General features: G+C 39.6%; 1 protein-coding gene across 2 annotated transcripts in view; it reads left to right on the top strand.

Moving 5' to 3' along the window:
* The window catches only part of KIF5B (kinesin family member 5B), a 32,234-nt gene extending 13,164 nt beyond the window's left edge, over positions 1–19,070 (top strand). Inside the window, exons 9-26 of one of the 2 annotated variants that reach the window (XM_065731450.1) lie at positions 314–418; positions 872–1,017; positions 2,467–2,615; positions 3,885–4,078; positions 4,842–4,910; positions 5,794–6,000; positions 6,710–6,853; positions 7,595–7,780; positions 8,525–8,642; positions 8,989–9,050; positions 9,134–9,243; positions 9,598–9,699; positions 11,178–11,238; positions 11,323–11,394; positions 11,574–11,678; positions 12,200–12,416; positions 16,517–16,649; positions 18,900–19,070. In XM_065731450.1, coding sequence (XP_065587522.1) covers positions 314–418; positions 872–1,017; positions 2,467–2,615; positions 3,885–4,078; positions 4,842–4,910; positions 5,794–6,000; positions 6,710–6,853; positions 7,595–7,780; positions 8,525–8,642; positions 8,989–9,050; positions 9,134–9,243; positions 9,598–9,699; positions 11,178–11,238; positions 11,323–11,394; positions 11,574–11,678; positions 12,200–12,416; positions 16,517–16,649; positions 18,900–18,906 — 2,187 coding nt within the window. In that variant the 3' untranslated portion in view covers positions 18,907–19,070. Of the gene's footprint in view, positions 1–313; positions 419–871; positions 1,018–2,466; positions 2,616–3,884; positions 4,079–4,841; positions 4,911–5,793; positions 6,001–6,709; positions 6,854–7,591; positions 7,781–8,524; positions 8,643–8,988; positions 9,051–9,133; positions 9,244–9,597; positions 9,700–11,177; positions 11,239–11,322; positions 11,395–11,573; positions 11,679–12,199; positions 12,417–16,516; positions 16,650–18,899 lie in introns of both variants that reach the window. The other variant, XM_065731449.1, reaches the window with a different exon arrangement.
* Positions 19,071–20,473: the final 1,403 nt, after the last annotated feature.

The following is a 20,473-nucleotide window of genomic DNA, read 5'->3' as shown; positions in this document are numbered from 1 at the left end:
TATCTGAGGAAAAAAAAAGTGTTGGCTGGCCAGATACTGGAGTCAAAAGCCAATGGATGTGGAATATCTACATTTTTCACTCAGTAATTGTATGAAATTCCTTATTTTTAAATATTGATTAATGTTGTTAAAATGACAGTTCAGCTGTCAGAAAAGAAGGAAACTATGTGCACTGTGCTGTTTATTCTGTGTTACTATATCCTTCTTATACATGGTAGTTTACCCATTTTAAGACCTGGTATACAAGTTTTGTATTAAATGTGAAAGGTGATTTTTCTGAAGATACTTTTAGTAATTTACTGAAATGCTTTAGGTTAGTAAAACTGGAGCAGAAGGTGCTGTGCTGGATGAGGCAAAGAACATCAACAAGTCTTTGTCTGCTCTTGGAAATGTCATCTCAGCTTTGGCTGAAAGCAGTGTAAGTGTTCTGGTTTGGTTTTTTTTTTTTCCTCCTTTTCTGTATTTCAGGGTTAGAGGCTTGTATTTCTGTACAATATATTATAGACAAATACTTCATTGGTCACAGTGATGTGCACGGAGTCTTTTAAACTAATCCAGTTACATCAGTGCATTGCAATAAAACGTTCTTGTGCTGTTTTGTCATTGATGAGAAAGTTGCATTTAGGGATTGTCTTACGGGAGCTACGCAAATGGAAAGCTTTGTTGTACTCTAGAAGTTACCAAGCATAGAAACAAGGTTACACATCACTCTGTGCACGTTCAGCTGAATGTTTTTGTTAATTAAAGTGGAATTTAATCTGTCTTCTTAATGAAGTTATACCTAAGCAAAGCATAGCTCTTCAACGTTTTAAGTAATATGGGAAAAAAAAAAAAAAACTTTGACCAATTCCTTTCATCATTTTCTTGCTAGACCTATGTTCCATATCGTGATAGCAAAATGACCAGAATCCTTCAAGATTCGCTAGGAGGTAACTGTAGAACCACTATTGTTATTTGCTGTTCTCCATCGTCATACAATGAGTCTGAAACTAAATCTACTCTTCTGTTTGGCCAAAGGTGAGTGCATGCTTTAAATGACGAGAGAGATGAGAAACAGAATTTCATAAGAGAATCCTAAGTGCTGTGTGTGTGCTGCACTTGCGTGTCCCGCCTAACACTGGCTGATAAAATAAACCTTCTCCAATAAACAAAGCACTGAAGCTCTTAAAGTATGTAGTTTGAGATCTTAAATTCATGCTGATTGCAAAAAGTGAGTGTACCGTAATATTTTGCTGTTAGTAAACTCAGCAATGAAGGCAGAGTGAGAAATAAGCTATCCAGTCAGGATTCCTAAACCAAACTAATCAGAACACTTTCTTTCTTTCGTCAGTCCTCCATTCTGAAAGCCAGCAGTGTTTCTCTTGCTTGATCTGGTTTTCTGTATGTCTCTTCCATTTTAGTTCAACAACATAATTTTCAATTTATTTCAGAGAAGATTTTTATTATGGAAAGTAGTCTACATGACTTTAGAACTTCCTAAAAATCTGGTAGGATTGTGGGTAGTTGGTAGGTGTGGAATGATGGCTGTACTGCAGCAGTGGAATTCTAGTTTGGTCTCCTTTGTGAATCCAGGAGATCCTTTCCTTGAAATACTTTCAGCATTCAGGTATGAGGAAGTGTCTTCCAACTGTAGCTCTGTAGATCCATTGTTCCTTGTTCTCTATATCTTCAGGAGTTGCTTGAGTGTATTTCTGTCTCATGCACCACACTAACTGTGGTGACTTAACTCAGCTTTCCGGGGTTGTTAAGTTTCTGCTGAAACCCTCAAGTGTAGGAACTAAAGGTTAAGTAAATATTACGTAATTTAGTAAGAAACTCTGTGCCTTTTGGTTGTAGTTACTCCCAGTGAGGCTTTGCAGATATATACAGGAGTCTTAATGGTGGCTATCTACCAATCACATTTTTTCTGTTTTCGTCTTTTGGTGGTAGGAAGTTATACATGAGTTACTGACGTAAGCGAGGTACATCACTATTGCAACAGCAACATGTGAATTTTGTAAAGGTGTACTAGTCCTTTATATTTAATCTATTACCTGAATGAAATACATCTGAACTTCGTAGCTCATACACCTCTTTGGTTAATGCAGATCTAGTCATCGGACTTCTGAGAGCTGTTCCTTAAGTTAGGTGATTTATGTCCTGAAAATATTATGGTGTCCACTAGTGAAATGTTTGTTGGGAATGATAAATGCTAGTCTTTGTGCAAAGCTGTACACTGTCCCAGTTCAGGTGAAAGTATACAGCTGCTGCTTTCCAACTCTGATGGCTTGAGATTTTTTTTTCCATCTTCTTTATGCCTGTTACATTATTGTGTCCAGTAATAATTGTATCAATCTAACTTCAAAAAATAGTGAATAGACAGGGTGTAGAGATGAGCTTTTGGAAGAGGAAGGAGTTGTTCATGCTTTCACCGTTATTTTCTTTAAAAAAAAAAAATCAATTTCAGAGACCTTTCTTTCTGTGTAGAGCGAAGACCATTAAGAACACAGTCTGTGTCAATGTTGAGCTCACTGCTGAACAGTGGAAGAAAAAGTATGAGAAAGAAAAAGAGAAAAACAAGACGCTGCGTAACACCATACAGTGGCTGGAAAATGAACTCAACAGATGGCGGAATGGTGAGAAGCAGTTTTCTTTGTTATGCAGTCTTCAGGCAAGGAGATGAAGAGTAATTCAGCAGGATTCCAAAAATAATGAAGAACACCATGCCAAACAGATAAGAATATTAATGCTATGATATTAGGCTGATGCTGAAGCTTACTGTTTTTCATTGGAATTGGAGCCACTTTTTTGCCAGTATGTGATTACTGGTGTCTGAGAGTGTGTTGGTGTTAGGTTCTTCAATGCCTGATTTACTAGCAGGATTTGATCAAGGTAAATTCTAAAAAAATTTATTTGGGAGTGAAAAATGATACTATAATTGCAGAAACGAAAAATTGCAAATTCAAATTAGTATTGTAAGATTTTGTCCTTGTTTATAGCTAAAACACTTCTAGAGGCAAGAAAAAGAAATTGCTAACAGTACAGAATTTGTGCCCGTTCTCTCTGAATGATTGAATTCTTTTGGATTGAAGTGATTGGCAAAATGCAAGATAAAACTGGTAGATGTAGGATAAGATATTGTTTTGTTCTGGATTTTTCTATTTTGAAGATGATTTTGCAGTCATACAGACAATTTGTGCGCCACAATGTAGTGTAAATCTGAGGAGAAAAAATGGCCTCACTTAAGTTGAGGGAGGGGTAGGATTGATTTCTTAATTTTTCCTCTCCCTGTGTTATGTAGAGGTGGTATGAGACCACACCTGGAATGCTGAGTGTAATTCTTTCAGAATATTCACACACCATACAGGAATGTTGGGAAGAGCCCACATCACCCAGGGGCTGCATAAAATGCTTCGTAATAAGACAACGCAGAATTTACTTACAGTTTATCAGAGAAGTGCCTAAATTACTGTATGGTACTCTTTTTAAATGTGAAGGTAGTGAAGTGTTCTCATCAGTAAAGCGTTAATGAACATAGAAACATTAAAGAAAATATTTTTTAAAATAAGCAAATCAGTTTATCAGTAAATGTGGCTACCTGTCACAACAGACTGCCAAAGGGGCTGGGGGTGGGGAAGGGGATTCTGTCTGCAGTGCAAGTTAGGTACTGCTCTGGAAGATATTCTGATCTAAGATTTATTGCCTATAGCAGAGTAACTGTGAAAGGGCAGTAGGCAGGAGGTGGTCTGGGTGATGGAGTAGTCATTTTTGCCATGGAAGCTATGAACTTGAATGCTTATTAACCATGGAGCTGTGCTGTAAGTAGGGAATAGGTAGTACTTGGTGAAAGATGCTTCATGACTGACTGCTAAAAATGTTTCATAAAGTGTATTTCTTTATTTAAGGGGAGACTGTGCCTGTTGATGAGCAGTTTGACAAGGAGAAGGCCAACTTAGAAGCTTTTGCAGTGGACAAGGATATTACTGTTATTAATGATAAACCAGCTACCACAATTGGAGTAACTGGCAATTTCACTGATGCTGAGAGAAGAAAATGTGAGGAGGAAATTGCCAAGTTATACAAACAACTGGATGACAAGGTTCGCCTTTCTTGTTTAAGATCTCTTTGAAATGCATCTTGAAATGCATTATGTATAATCATTTGCCAGTCTTCATTTGTTATTACAGGTTGTTTAAACTTTTGCCAGAACAACTACTCGAATTCAGAAGTTCTGATCAAATGATATTAAAATTGCTTCATTGCATCCAGAATGAGCATCCTTTCTTAGTTGCTCTTGTCCCTTTGCTGAAACTGCAGAAAGATTGCACTGCATTTAGAGGTGCATTGCAGGAAGGGGTGGGGTGGGAGGAGAGAGGTAAATGGAAGTTAGAAGGAAAGTTCTTGAGAATCTCAGCTAGCATTTCTGCTTCCTGGACGGTGACCGTTCCTGGCTGATTGTTTGGACTAATTCTGTACCAGGAGGAGGAAAATAATGAGTGAGCAGAAAAACGTGAACTGGAAGGGAAAACTTAGATTCAGTGCATATTTTATTTGAAAATGATTTAAAATTGAAACAGCAGTACCAAATATGGAGAAGAAAAAATTCTCATCGAGTCTGAATTGTTTCTGGAAGTTTAAAATAGATTGGTGAAGATTTATTAAAGCAGTTAGAAAAATTTTGTCTTTGGAGCACAGTGTTTTATACATATACTGGGTGTATGTGTGATTTTTTGCTTTTACTGCATTGAGTTGTACAGTCATCTGAGGACATGGAAAGATGCCTGATGCTACCTTCTCTTAAGATTGGTTTATATTTCTCAGTGGTATTTGTCAGTTTGAACACAGTCTTTCTTCAACTGCAGGATGAAGAAATTAATCAGCAGAGCCAGCTGGTAGAAAAACTGAAAACACAAATGTTGGATCAGGAGGAGGTGAGTTTAACTTTTGTACCTTCATTTTGCTTTTCTTTGACTGTCTGAGATGGGCCTCTGTCTTATGGGCCACAGTTCATGACTAGGGAGTAGGATGGTGGCTTGTTACTATACAGTGGTTTTTTTAGTCTGAATTGAAATCCTCTGCCTCTTCATTCTTTCCACTTATGCTGTGCTTTTTTCTAAACTTGAGCCAGTCTACTTTAATCTTAAGTATCCATGAAGACAAAAGGAACTTGTGAGATCTATTGCAAGGGGGTTGGGCTCGATGGTCTGAAGAGGCCCCTCCCAACCTCTGCAGTTCTGTGAAATAGACAAAGGCTGTTGTCATCTTTGTACAAAATTAGCAATTTGTCAAAACCAAAGATACTTTGATTTACTGTGAGAAATCATTCCTACTGTTTAGTCAGTATTGCTGTACTGACAGAGAATTTGAGCAGGGAGCGTGTGTGGAATTTTATGGCCCTTAATAAACGGGGAGATATCTCTTTGTTATTTCAGGATGTTCTTACTGAAATATTCAAAATATCGATGACAACATGTGAATACAAGTACAATTTAATTACATGGGTGAACACCTATCAGTTTCTTTTAACAAAGTTGGAGCAAATGGCAAATACTTTTTATTTTTAAAGTAATAGTTAAAAAAAGAACTTGACGTATTGGGCAAGAAAAAAAATGGGTTGAGCTCCAGAAAGCTGGAGCTGTTATTTATTCCTTGCATCTCATTGCACCTGTTCTCGATGTCCTTACTTTGTTATGCTAGACGCTATAGAAAAAAAAAGTAGATACAGGCAGTAGATCAAAACATTAACGTTTACTTACTAATGCAGTTTTCTTGGTAATGATTTGTTATTAATTTAAATCTCTACCAATGTTGTAGCTTCTAGCATCAACTAGACGGGACCAAGACAATCTGCAAGCTGAGTTGAATCGCCTTCAGGCTGAAAATGATGCCTCTAAAGAGGAAGTGAAGGAGGTGCTACAAGCTCTTGAAGAATTAGCTGTCAATTATGATCAGAAGTCTCAGGAAGTAGAAGATAAGGCGAAGGAATATGAACTGCTTAGTGATGAACTCAATCAAAAATCGGTAGGAAAATAAACAAGTTACTGAGAATCTTCAACATATACATTGTCTTGCCTTAGCTATATATCTTTCTTGAATTCAAGGTTTTTCTTGAGTGGAAGAGGAGAGTTTGACTTACTGGAAAACTCCTGATCGGATTACCTAAATGGCTGATGCATTTCTCTATGGCTTTTTCTTTCTTCCCTTCTCTCTTGTATGAAAATCTGGGAATTCTTTCATGGTTGATATGTCCTGAAATGTTTCTTCCTGTGTCAGCATTTGTTTATATGTTTAGTGAAACTATCTGTGGAAACTGTTAGTCTTCTCAGTAGCATCCAGAGATTATTGCGCAGTTTTTTGCTGCTGATGTGTTGACAAAACCGAGAGGTGGCTATAAAAGTAAAATTGAGACATTGTCATTCTTGGTCTGTCACAGCAAACCCACGCAGTAGCTGTCCTTTGGCACCACTGGAATGGTTCTGCTGTAAAATGTCTGACTTGTTTTAAAAGTGGTAAACAAAGAACAGACAGCTTTGGAGCACACAGGCTGCTGAATTGCAGCTGCTTCAGCCTCAGCAGTTCAAACTAAATGCAGGTCTGCTCAAGAGTAATAGTAGTGCTTACAGATTCCCAGATCTGGCTGCCATGTTTTGGTGTTGCAGTATTATGTAATATAAAAATAGTTCTAAAAACTTGTGTATTGTTTATTAAAATGTAATTATTTTTACTGCAGGTTACTTTAGCTAGTATAGATGCAGAGCTTCAAAAACTTAAGGAAATGACTAACCATCAGAAGAAACGAGCAACAGAGATGATGGCCTCCTTACTAAAAGATCTTGCTGAAATAGGAATTGCAGTAGGAAATAATGATGTCAAGGTAAGAATTAGTCAATGCAGTTTTTATTGCCATGTATTACACACAAACACTGGATTTCATAGCTTTCACAGTGCAGTAAAAATAACCACTGTAGGAAGCCGTATTCATTATTAGTAAATTCAGAATTAGGTTATTTCTTGCTTTTTCTATGGTTTACTAGGTCCCAAACAGAAATTGTGCGAAGATGAGAGAGAGCAGATATGATATTTGAAATACTGTTTTCATTCCTACTGTTAGTAGGAACATGACAGTTTAAAAGGCATTGTCTTGGACCTGCAGTGGCAATTGGGAGGTTACTTACCTTAAAAATTGAACATTTAATTGAAATAAAGTTTAATCTAGAAGATAACTGTAGGACAGGAATATAGGCAGTGCTGTAAGTGACTATTACCTTTGTGCAAACAAAACAGCTCAGAAAAAGAGAACAGAAACAGAAGTAATTTTTTCCAGGAGTCTAGGTTATAGCATTTAATACTTTTTTGGTGTTAACCTGCAGATGCAAGTTGTACATACCTCAGTCAGGTTTGTAAGAGTTAAGCTTGTAAGGGGTGAGGTATTAAAGGTAACCTTTTAAGCATGTTACACTTCCAGGTTGTTCATTTAAGGTCATTTTGTTGCCCAAGTGCTGTGATTACTGGTTGGGGTGGGTGCCAGGATGCTAGGGACTAAGTTGCTTTTCTTCATCTTCAATTCTGTTTCTGTACCTAAGCTTTTTAAATGTAATTCCACAATTTTCAGCAGCCCGAGGGAACTGGCATGATAGATGAAGAATTCACAGTTGCAAGGCTGTACATTAGCAAAATGAAATCAGAGGTGAAAACAATGGTAAAACGATGCAAACAGTTGGAAGGCACTCAGGCTGAAAGCAATAAGAAAATGGAAGAAAATGAGAAGGAGTTGGCTGCATGTCAACTCCGTATCTCCCAGGTGAGTGTTCCTTTACAGGACTCAGCTGTATCCATAGGATTCTCTGAAGTTTGGGTGCTTTTGAATAATTGTTTTGAAAAAAAATCTTTTGAATAGGATGTTTCCACAGTATGTTTGCAGCCTGGTAGTGCTTTTGTAACATTTGTATTAAATACTAGAATCTTTTATGTTCTCCATCATGGAATCCTTTACAAATACAGATCTCACAAATCTATTGCTCCATACTAATGTGGCAAGTTGGAAGTGGGGAGGGGTAACATTAGTGCAGTGATATTACAGTAGTTCTATATAGCAGATGAAATTATGCTGCATGACTGGCTACTTTATTGTGGTTATTAGAGAACATGAGCCATGTGACTTCTAACCACTATCAAAATTGTGACTATATGTGTAGTTTTTTCTTTGTATCTTGGGTTATATACAGATCATCCCTTTTGTATCAGAAGGTATATATTTCTGTGCAGTTTTCTAGATGCAGTGAGCCCCTTTATTCTGATAGTATTTAACATTCAGACACATCTCCCAGCCAAAAATGAACTTCACTCAGTTAAGCAACATGAATGCAAGACATTCTAACAGGCTGTAACAGGTCTATTCACAAAGTCACATTCTTCTTAGAGCTTTAGTTTGCACCATTTTTGTTTTGTGACCAGGTTACTTTTTTAGAAAAAAAAAAGTACAGAGTGTTTATATAGATGTAATTCTGTGATACCTTGTTCTGAATGAATCTTTTCATTCTACAAGCATGAAGCCAAGATCAAGTCATTGACTGAGTATCTTCAGAATGTAGAACAGAAAAAGAGACAACTAGAAGAGTCTGTGGATTCTCTTAATGAAGAACTAGTTCAGCTGCGAGCACAAGGTAAGAATAGTTTGTTGTAGTCTGTCTGTCCATCTCCCTCCTCAAGTTAAATATGTAATGATAAATAAGAAACTGGTCTGTCTAGATTGAAGGACAGAGCTATAAGATAGCTTCTTGCTACTGAACTTACAGAATTAATCAGCAGGAAGGCGTACTTGCTGTGTTGAACTGCTAAGTGTAGGATTAAATTAAAGATGTTATTGATTTTTAATTGATATAATATACGTAGATGGGCATCTTATTCCCTTTTCCTCCTCTCCCACACCTTTTGGAACTATCTCCATCTTCCTTGTGATAGCCTAGATACCTGGCTGAAAAGTCTTCTCTTTTCTCCTATTTCTACTAGAAAAAGTCCACGAGATGGAGAAAGAGCACTTAAATAAGGTTCAAACTGCAAATGAAGTGAAGGTAAGTTAATTTCTTTTTTTTTTAGGCACAGCAAATTAAACAGCTTCTCAAAGCATATAATACATGCTGTTTTTTTCTAACAGCAAGCTGTGGAACAGCAGATTCAGAGCCATCGTGAGACACATCAGAAACAAATCAGTAGCCTACGAGATGAAGTTGATGCAAAGGAGAAACTTATCACTGAACTCCAAGAGTAAGCAATTGTCATCCATTTGGTAATGGGAAATGACTCCAGACTGTGCAAATACAGAGGAACAGTAGGATGGGATGGAAGTGGCAAGGGTTTTTCTTCAGCAGTACCTTGGTAGTGTCACGTTACTGGATGACATTTATGATAGATTCACTGAGACAGCATATCAGAGGCCTTAGTTACTAATTATTGATAGCATGACTTGGTTTGCAGTTTAATAGATTTTGGGATGCTTGTCGTGACAGTGCTACAACAAAGGCCTTTTCTGCTTTAACTGAATTTAAATAGATATCAAAGATGTGTGTATTGCTTTCCCATCCTTTCAAAAATACATCTAATAATTTACTTTGTCTTCAGCCAAAATCAGAAGATGATGCTTGAGCAGGAACGTCTTAGAGTTGAGCACGAGAAGTTGAAAGCGACTGATCAGGAGAAAAGTAGAAAACTGCATGAGCTTACGTAAGTGATAATCTCACATAAAACAGATGTGTGGAGGAACTGTTTTTTAACTAGTAGCCTGATATGATGTTGAAGTTGCTTTCACCCTATGAAGATAAGTTTTTTAAAAGGAGGTTCCAGAGCCACCTTGAATTTAATTTCTTAGAACCTTTTTCACCACCTTAGTATATAAAGTTGGAAGTAAAGTCATGAAGGATGCAAATGTGTCGTAGATTTATGTGACAGAAGGCCCAGTGTTTTTTAGTGTTAATATGCTCATGATGGAGTAATTCACATTTTACAGCTGAGTTTTGCATGCTGTAAGACTAGGAGAGACTTGCATTAGTGTTGTAAAAGATCCTTTCTAGTTCTTGTGTGATTTCACTCGTTAGGGAGTTCAGATTGAAGCCGTAGAAGTTCAAATGGACTGTCTGTGTGAATAAGCAATAATCAGCATGTTCTTACAGGACCTTTACTGTGAAATGCGTTGTTGATTGAAGGGACTAAAGTCTGAATAATAGTGTGGTCTTAAGTCAACCTTATTTATTCTGTATACCACTCAGCATCAGTTACGATAGATTTCCTTGTCATAAAAGATTTAATAAACATACCACGGTCTTGTTTCTTATTTTAATTTACAGGATAATAAAAGGAGTATGTAGCATTGATCCCTTTAAGGGACTTGCTATTTTAGGAACTTTTTGCTCTTCCAAAGATCTGCAGGAAGCATTAGAAATTCATTTGATATTGTGTCCTGCTCTTTCAATCCAGTTATTTTCCGTTGCACATCAGGAAAGTGCTGGCAAAGCACAGGCCAGAAATAGTGCTGATTATTCACATTTTATTGACTCAAATAGTTGTATAAGGTGTCTACTACTATTCCAGTGAGGTCTGGAAAATGGATAGAATACTGACAGATTCTTTAGTATATTTTATCACCTCAGATATTTAATCATTTAGCTGCAGTCTAGAAGAGTAACTGGATGGGAATGTTCAAGAGCGTTAGCAGTGCAGTCAATCCTTTTACATTTAGTAGGAAATCAGGAGCTCTGAGATTCCATTGCTTACAATGCAAGCTCTGGCAAATATAGTAGAGGTGAGGTTGGTGGAACAAAAAGAGAAAATCCAAAAGTATCACTTAACACATTCACAGGTAGATGAAGAGAAGAGCATTTGTAGAGTAAGATTTTCAGTGGTGTTACTGAACTTTATTCTCAAAATCTTCCTTTAGTTATTTTTAAATGTATAATTTAGACAGCTGGAAATACTTATTTGCATCCATTCCGTATTAGGAGCTCTCCCTCTCAGTCTTTGCAACTTTCCTCCCTTGCTCCATGTGAATTTGAATTGTTGTGTCATGGGTTGGTTATAATCCTTAATTGTGAGGGCTTCAGCTGAAGTAGGTGTTCTTCTTTAGAACCATATAGTTAGCAACTCTAGTCTGCTAAATCATTCTCAGTTTTGCTCAGATGCTTTAGGATGAATGTATTCTCTTTTAGGGTTATGCAGGACAGACGGGAACAAGCAAGGCAAGATTTAAAGGGTTTGGAAGAGACTGTGGTAAGCTCATCAAAATATATTCCAAAGGAAATGGAATTACTTGCTTTTTCTTTCAGAGTTTATTTTTTTTCCTCTTCAATGTAGGCTAAAGAACTTCAGACTCTCCACAATCTTCGGAAGCTATTTGTTCAAGATCTGGCTACTAGAGTGAAAAAGGTAACGTGGTGCTGTAATGATACTTGGTGCTGCTGAAATTGTTGCATACATTTCAGCTCAGAACTAAGTTTGAAATTGATCTGTATGCAGTGTATTTTTTTTCTGTTTTGATCTTAATGTGTGAATTCAGCTTTGTACTCGGTATCTCTACTCCTTTTTCTGTGCCTTTGTTACTGCAGAGTGCTGAGATTGACTCGGATGATACAGGAGGCAGTGCTGCACAAAAACAGAAGATTTCTTTCCTTGAGAATAATCTTGAACAGCTTACAAAGGTTCACAAGCAGGTACAGTGAGACTTAGTTTCAAGTTTAATTGAAAGCAAATGGACTATGTAAGCTGCATTATTATGGAAGTGACTAAATACACATTGGTTGTGAAGTAACTGTCCTGAAAGTATTTCATTGTCTTGAATGTATTTCTTGATATGAAACAGGCTAAAGTTTTCCTATAAAATAATGTAATAGGTACCTTAAGTGCATGAGGGTATGAAACAATATAGCTGTGTTTAAACTAAAGACAGAGCTGAAGCTGGTGTTGAGTTAGTGTCTCAGTCTGTGGGATACCTGCCTGTCTCTGACAGCTCACAGACCACGAGGTGTCTGTTGGATGGCATATTTCTACAGTAACAAGTTTTCAGATGACAATCTTAGTGCTGAACTGTTAGATTTACTAAAAGTTTAAGCGCAGCAGTGTAGGTGCCATACTGCACCATGCCATATGGTAGCCTGTTCTGGGGGTGGTTGTTTGGTTGGCTCTACTCATGAAGAGAGAAACCAGGAAATTAATAGATGTGTTTTTTTTGTAGCTGGTACGTGATAACGCAGATCTTCGCTGTGAGCTTCCTAAACTGGAGAAGCGACTTAGGGCTACAGCTGAAAGAGTTAAAGCTTTGGAGTCTGCGCTGAAGGAAGCCAAAGAGAACGCATCTCGTGATCGCAAGCGGTATCAGCAGGAAGTAGACCGTATAAAGGAAGCTGTAAGATCCAAAAATATGGCCAGACGTGGACATTCTGCACAAATTGGTTAGTAACGAATCCCTTGGCTCCTGAATCTCCCATCTCTCCTGATTTACTTTCTTGCAAGTGTGTATTTTTCAGACATAGTTGGATCCACTCATGTGGACATGGTGTGCTTTGTTCCACAAGTTCTCTCATGGTTAGCAGTTGGGCTGTGTGTGTGTTTTGTTACTTTTTTTATTAAATGGCTCATTTCTGTGATCTGTTGTATAAGCTGGGAAAGTTTTACCTAGAATTCTAGTCTGAATACGTTCTGTCTCCTAGAACAAAACAATACACAGAACACACGTCTTAGTTCTGTTAACATCATTTCATAAGGATTTTGAAGGCTAAGTAGCTATTCCAAGGCAGGAAGAGGGATTAAGTCATTGCATTTAAAAATAACATAAGTTGTCTTCCTTTCTCTAGATTCTGTATAGGAGGGTGCAGACAGAACCCCAGTCTAGCATCCCAAGATCCCCAGTTTAATTTCCTTTTTGGTTCTTTGCTCCAAAACATGTGGTATTCAATGACCCATCCTAGACAAAAAATGAAATAAATTGTGGTAGCTAGTAGTCTTTCTTATTGCGTGGTGGGAAAACAGTAATAATCCCATGGTCTTCCTTCCCACCTGCTGCTATACTGTCAAATGCTGAGGGCCAGGAGGGTGTGAGAGACCTGTGGAGGAGGTACCTGTGCCTGTTGCTTTTTATTTTTTTAATAGCAGGAACTCTGTGGTCCTACCTTTTCGTTTTCCTTTATCGGATCTTCAGTAATTAATATACTTTCCTTAAATTCTGGCACAACTGAAATGAGAGTTGAATCTGTGTTCTACAGGTACATCAAGAGCTGTTTCAGACTAAGGTGTTTTCTGGGGATCGGGTTTGATGCTTTAAGTGGTGATGCATAGACTGGTGCTTTCCTGCTTTATCTTTGTCTTGAGAGATCTAAGACAAGACAGTTCTCTAGTGAGTTTATCACAGGTATAAAGCCTCCTGTTCTTAGATGTCTGATTGAACAAGGCCTGTGCTACTGGAGATCAGTTTCCTGTAGAGCAGAAATTGAGGAGTGTTTCTCTGGTGTAGTTGCTTTATAACCACTCTGTCTGCTGAACTCTAAATGCGTCTTTTTAATGGGGATAGGCAAAGAAGGAGTGGTGGTGGCATGGCTCTCTGTGCTATGGAGTGTTCTGATGTTGTAGAGCTTGGGGCTGGAAAGGATAAGGTCGAGTCCCTGTGGGTGAGGATTGGGAATAAGATCAGCAAGGTCTATAACAGACCCCCACCAAGATGAAGAGATGGGTGAGGCATTCTGTGAGCAACTGGCAGAAGTCATGCCATCAACAGTCCTTGTTCTCATGGGGGACTTGACCTTCCCTGATACGTGTTGGAAATACAAAACAGGGCAGAAGAGGCAGTCTGTGAGGTTTCTAGTGCATGTAAAAGATAACTTCCTGACACAGCTGGTAAGAGAGCCTACCAAGGGAGGTACCCTGCTTGGGCTGCTGCTCACAAACAGCAAAGGACTGGTGGGAAACATGGTGGCCAGGAGCTGTTTTGGGCAGAGCAACCACAAAATGGTGGAGTTCTCTGTTTTTGTCGAAGTCAGGAAATTTTTGATGAGATCAGCAAAACTTCTGCCTTGGTTTTCAAGAGGGCAGGCTTAAAACAGGACCCTGGTAGGTAGGGTCCCTTGGAAGTCAGTCTTGAGAGAGTAGTCTTGGAAGGCTGGATGTTCCTCAGGAAGGTAGTCTGAAAGGTGCAGGAGCAGGCTGTTCCCTGTGCTGTAAGATGAGCTGGCAGGGAAGAAGACCAGTGTGGCTGAACACTTTTTGCAGAAACTCTTGGAGAAAAAGAGTTTATGTGCTGTGGAAGAAGGGACAGGCAGCTCAAGGAGAGCATGACTAAGTTGCTAGGATGTGCAGGGATTGGTCTAGAGAGGCAGAAGCCCAGCATGAGCTCAACCTGGCCACTGTAGTAAAAGGTGAGTGTTTTTACAAATATATTAACAGTAAGAGGCGAGCCAAGGAGAATCTCTGTCCTTTAACAAGTGCAGTGGGAAATATGACTGAGGATAAGGAAAAGGTTCAAGTTCTCAGTGTTGTCTTTGCATTTGTACTCAGCCTTCTGACCTGGAAGTCTGGGATGGGGAACAGAATAACCCCCCCTACAATTCAAATGGAAACAGGGACTTTCTGCTCCACCTGAACTGCCACAAGGGTGCTGAGGAAGCTGGGGATTGTGATTACCAGGCTGCTTTCCACCATCTCTCCTGAGCAACCAGAGATTGGCCCCAGATGGCTGGAGGCTTTCCAGTGACTCTCACCTACAAGAAGAGTCATAAGGAGGATCTGGGGAAGTGCAGGCATGTCAACCTGACCTCTGTGCCAGGGAGCGTTATGAAGCAGATCACCTTGAGTGCAGTTGCACAGCGTGTATGGAACGAAAGGGATCAGGGCCAGCCAGCATGGGTTTGTGAAGGGCAGGTCCTATTGGACCAACCTCATCTCCTGTGCCTAGATGGCCTGCATGCTGGATGATGGAAAGGCTGTTGATACAGCCTACCTAGACTTCAGCAAAGCCTTTGACAGTCTCCCACAGCATTCTCCTAGAGAAGCTGGCAGACCGTGGCTTGGGCAGGTACACTCTGCTGGATGAAAAACTGGCTGGAGGGGCAGGGCCAGAGAGTGGTGGTGAATGGTGTTGAATCCAACTGGTGTCTGAGCACAAGTGGTGTTCCCCAGAGGGTGGTGCCGGGGCCTCTCCTGTTTAAAATCTTTTTTTTTCTAACCAGGATGAGTGTACCATCAGTAAGTTTGCAGATGACACCAAGCTGGGGGAAGGTAGGAAGGCCCTACAGAGGGATCTGGACAGGATGAATTAATGGGCTAAGGCCAATAGGATGAAGTTCAGCAAGACCAAGTGCCGGGTCTTGCACTGAGATCACCACAACCCCATGCAGTGCCACAGGCTTGGAGCAGTGACTTGGAGCAGAACTAAGAAAGCGCTGTTCAAGAAGCGTTTAGATGAGGTGCTAAAGGACTTAATTTAGTAGTTGGGTAGAGATAGTGATAGGAGGATGGTTGGACTAGATGATCTTATAGGTCCTTTCTAACCTTATGAACTTATGAAAGGTTGTGAGGATGAAAAGGATCTGGGGTGCTTGATGTTTGACTGAGCGTGAGCCAGCAGTGTGCTCAGGTGGCCAAGGCAGGCAATGGTGTCCTGGCCTGTATCAGTAGTGTAGCCAGCAGGAGCAAGGAAGTGATTGTCCTCTTGTATTCAGCTCTGATGAGGCTGCACCTCGAGTACGGCGTTCAGTTTTGGGCCCCTCTCTGCAAGGAAGGCACTGAGGCCCTGGAGTGTGTCCAGAGAAGGGCAGTGAAGCTGTGAGGGGTCTGGAGCACAAAGATCAGGGAGAGCAGCTGATGGAACTGCAGTTGTTTAGCCTGGAGCAAAAGAGGCACAAGGGTGACCTTGTTGCTGTCTGCTCCTTCCTGAAAGGAGGTTGTGGTGAGGTGGGTATCATCTTCACTTGTAACTGCCCCAAGAGGTGGTGGGGGTCACTAGATCTGTGTGGTTGTCACTAGGTGTGTGGTTGCACTAGATCTTAGAGGTCTTTTCCAACCTTAATGATTCCACGATTCTGATGTGACAGAACTTTGTAAGGTTATATAGTTTGGTATGAAGTGTTAGGAGCTGGTGCAACACTCCTTGCAGACACAGTTTGTTTATGAAAGCACATGCAGCGTGTGGATTGCCTGTCAAAGCTACTTCCTTTTGAGCTCCAAACTTAAGTGATGAATTGAGTTCTTCCTGACAAGAAACCGTGCTCTTACAGAAAAGAGGACACCATTAGGTGAAGCAGATAATTCATGTGAAGGTAGTTATTATTAAGAACTTTGTTAGCTATAATTCTAGCTGTGACGATAAAAGGAAAATCGTGTCTATTTTTCAGTGCTAATCTGACGAGTTCTGAAAATACCATCTCCTAAATTTGTTTTCCTTTAATTCAGAATGCATTCAGTTTTTATTATCGCTCTAGAACACTGTAAAATAAAGCATTGGTGAACTGGGATGATGGAAGTGTTACATACAGACCTGTAAGTCGTGTCTCTTTTCATGTAGCTAAGCCCATCCGTCCTGGCCAGCATCCAGCAGCTTCTCCAACTCATCCAAGTGCAATTCGTGGGGGAGGTGCATTCACCCAGAACAGCCAGCCCGTGGCGCTGCGCGGAGGAGGAGGGCGGCAGGACAAAGTGTAAGTTTGGCTTGAAGGGTTTGTTGAACACGTGCAACTAGGCTGCCTGTGTGTTAGCTTTATTACTGTCCATTCTTCTCCATAAAATCGCGTGAATAATCATAACCTTTTTTTTCCCCAGAATTTACAGTTAGAGAGTCAGTATCTGTGTGCATCTCATTAGTGCTACTGCTGTTGTTCTGCAGCCAGCATTTATTGTCAAACAGTAATGTTGGACTTCTGTTGCAGAAGAACAGAATGTTTATAAGGAGGAGAAGTCAATAGGATATTCTTAGTAGCCACAGCAGATACCCAGTATTTGGGAAGGGAGTGGAGACTTTACATTCTTTTGGCTTACTAGTATTTTTTTTTGTAGTTCCCTTCAGAAAGCATTCAGCAATAAAATAGAGGACCCTATTCTCACCCTTTTTCCTTGCTCTTTTTACCAACTATGTTCGGTTTCATGTGCAAGTATTTAATGGAAAAAGTAATGTCTCTTTCCAATAAATTTAAATTTAATTAAAATACAGCTACCGTAATTGAAATCAATATATGTTCTTCTAAAATTGAGACTGCATCTCTAATCTCATAGGTCATTAAACTGAGTCGGGTACTGATTTGGTGAATAACGCACATATTAAGTCTCTCTTTCGTTAATATCTGCACTGTAGTTGATTTATTGGCCACTGAACAGGAAAGCTTTGCTGCATCCTCTGTCCTCGCATTTGCTTTCGAGTGTTCCAACGTGAATGGCTGCTAGGAGTTCTTAGTTAAGATTATTTGCATCTTCAGTTGGAAAATATTTCTAACATGACTGTGTGGTGCTTAAGTCCTTGGCCTTTCTCTTTTTGAATAGCTCCAGAGCAGCTTATATTAGTCTTGTTTTCATTCATTTGTTGTTGTTAGCTGAATGTATTTTCAAGTCCTTCCCTCTAATTGAGGGAAGAAACTCAGGCTGTAGAACTAGTTAAAGGAACCTAGTTCTGCTCAGTCTCTCTTCAGGTAGAGGATGAAGTGGAATGTAATCTAACTTGGAATAACATCTACCTTCAGTGACCCAGGAGCTGGCAATTCATGGATGTTTGATTATTACTTGGACGTGGTGAAGCTAATCTTGCAGTTACTTTGACTGTGAAGGCAGTCTAGCTCAGCTGTCCAGTGCAGGGGCATCTGAAGGTGTGACTGACCTCATTTATTGTGGATGCCTTGAGCTTGTGGATACTCATGGTAAAATAGTGCTATTTTAGATCTGTAAAGAAAGAGAGGCTACTGTCATACATCTTTAATGGTACTTAAAATACTTGATATAATCACCAATAACTAACTGAATTTTGAGCTTTTTATCTTGCTTTTGAAGAAGGAACTTTCACCGTTGGTCATAGGGAATTTAAGTAGGAGACTTAACACTTTGACTTTTGGACTATTTGTAGATAAACTTCGCTGTTTTTCTCTCCGTGATGATTTAAATTAAAAAAAAAAAAGAGAGAAAAAGCAAGAACAACCAAATGACCAAAGAAACCAATGACATTAAAGAGACTTTGTCAACATATTAGCAGTTGTAGAGCTTTCATGCATTTCTTTCAGTATAAGTGTGTTACCTGTTGCTGTATAATAGAGCTGAGTTTAGCACTTAAGAGCAGAACAGTGGTCTTTTCCAGTTCCCTTTCCCTTCTTTCTGAGGGTTAATAGAGATACTAAGCATCTGGATTTCTGGTTAGGATGTAACTTTTGGTACAGTAGGAACGTGATGGAGACTGCCACTGTACATTTAACAGGTTATTCTTGATATTCTCTGTTAAATGCAGAGGGAGTCAGGCAGTTGTTAATTCCTTAAATCAAACTTCAGCATGATTGGTGCTGAATAATCTGTTCCCACCTCATCCTTCCAGAAGAGCAGCAGCTGTGATGTGGGTGGGTGGTACCCAGGCAGTTCTCTCTTCCCTGGGGAAGTAGCAATAGCTGTAGGAAACAGAGAGGAGATAGCATTACAATCCAGCCAATTCTTGCTGCTTTCAGTATCCTGTCTTGATTGTGTTAATCAGCTTATCTCACTGTAGATTTGTACTGGTAACAGCCAGCACTGCTTTAAACACTTTGTGTTGCGTAATTTCTCATCCTAAAGCAGATGTTGTATTAGCATTTATTTAAGTAGTTTAAGAATTGGGCTCTTAAGAGCTGTATAAGTAGTGAATGTGCTCTACTGTAAGTGTAAATAGCTGGGCTTTTTTGACTTATAAAGCACAAACACTTCTTTCTTTTTCTCATTTGCAGTTGCTGAGAGATGAAGGCAGCACCAGGAGGATTGGGCGTCGTATAGAGGGAGTCATTCCGTGACAATAATCTCTCCCTTTGGGGACTGTAGGATTATTTTTTGAAAATGTATAAATGATACCTGGCCTGTACAGCTCTTTTCCCTTCTACAAATTCTGCTAACTAATTCCCCCCTCCCCCAGACAAACAAACTAGAGTGCAATTTTGGCGTCTTGAAAAACAACATGTTAGTTAAAGCGTAGCTCTGCTCATTACAGTTTGTCTTTCATGTCTTAAATTTAGTCTGCACTGTGCCAAGCTGAATGTACATGAAGAAAATCTTAGTTCCAGTTTTCTAGCTTATTTTGTGTACACTTTATTGTCTTAGGGAATGTACAACAGGGCTTAAGCATATTTTCATTTCCACACCTGACGTAACACTACGTGTCCCGCTGAACTAGGACGGCACTCTGCATAACGTGGCGGTTTGCCTTCGGAATGCTGTAGGGCATTGCAGCTGAACTTGGTATGGGCTGAGAATACTGAAGTGTGCTGAGGAGAGCAGGGCTGCTGGCTGCTGGCTGAGTCGCCCATTTATTGGGTGATTTGGAATGGAGTACTGTACAGTACTAGGAGGAAAGCGATGTTTACCAAGGAGAGATGGATTGTCTCATCTGTGCTGCTCCTGAGTGTGCACAGCGCAGTCGGAGTGAAAACATTCTGCTTCATTCCGTTCAGCCATTTCTCTCCACTTGTGACGGTTCACTTCTGCTGTTTTATTGTAGTGAAATGAGCACAATCTGAAATCTAACTCGATATTCCACTGCGTACACAGTACTGGAACTTTGGGCTAAAATTGTAACTCAATTTCAAGTACTTTCAGCGACAGTTTCAGATACACCCGATAAAGGATATGACTTCTTAAAATGGATGTGTTGGGAAGGCCCAGAGATGCGTTTAAAAAGAACAAAGCACTACACTGAATTGTGTTTGTAATCCGTTTGTAAGTAAATACATCAGATGTCCGAAGTCGTAGTTGTTGAATATTTTTTCTTCTCTTTGCAATAAAGTCCTGTAAAGTGGCTGATGAAATGAAACATGGGGTTTTTTGTTTGGTTGGTTTTTTGAGCTCTAATATTCCCACTGTGCTGGATGTGGGTTTTGAACTCTTCCAGTGTAATTGCCTAACTTATTCATAGGGTTTAGCCACTGTGGTTTTTAGAACGGCCTCTGGATAGAAGTTAGTTATCAAGTCTTTGGGACAGAAGGAACTGAGTGTTACGGGAAGAATTCAGATAGCTTTCCATGCCTGCTTAGTACCACTCTGAGCATTAGCTGGAATTTTCTTGATGGGTATTCCACAATTACTGTGGGGACAGAGATCTGTGTCTGTTGAGACAGGAATTCACATTCAACTTAAATATTATAAATAGACAAAGTATTTATATTATGGAGTGCAGTCAGGCTTTCGACCTTGAACCACTAGTTTTCTATATCTACAGTAGTCTGAGTTTGTAACGGTTTGATTTACAAAGGTTGAGTGTATCAGTCAGAAATGTCACTGTTTTTGGAGCTTTCAGCTTTTAAGGCTTCTG

This window comes from Cyrtonyx montezumae, unplaced genomic scaffold, assembly GCF_038088225.1.
Source record: "Cyrtonyx montezumae isolate F1298 unplaced genomic scaffold, pur_monq_1.0 scaffold_14, whole genome shotgun sequence".
Lineage (NCBI taxonomy): Eukaryota > Metazoa > Chordata > Aves > Galliformes > Odontophoridae > Cyrtonyx > Cyrtonyx montezumae.
Note: the sequence above shows the minus strand (reverse complement) of the source record. Positions and strands in the feature narration are given on the sequence as shown.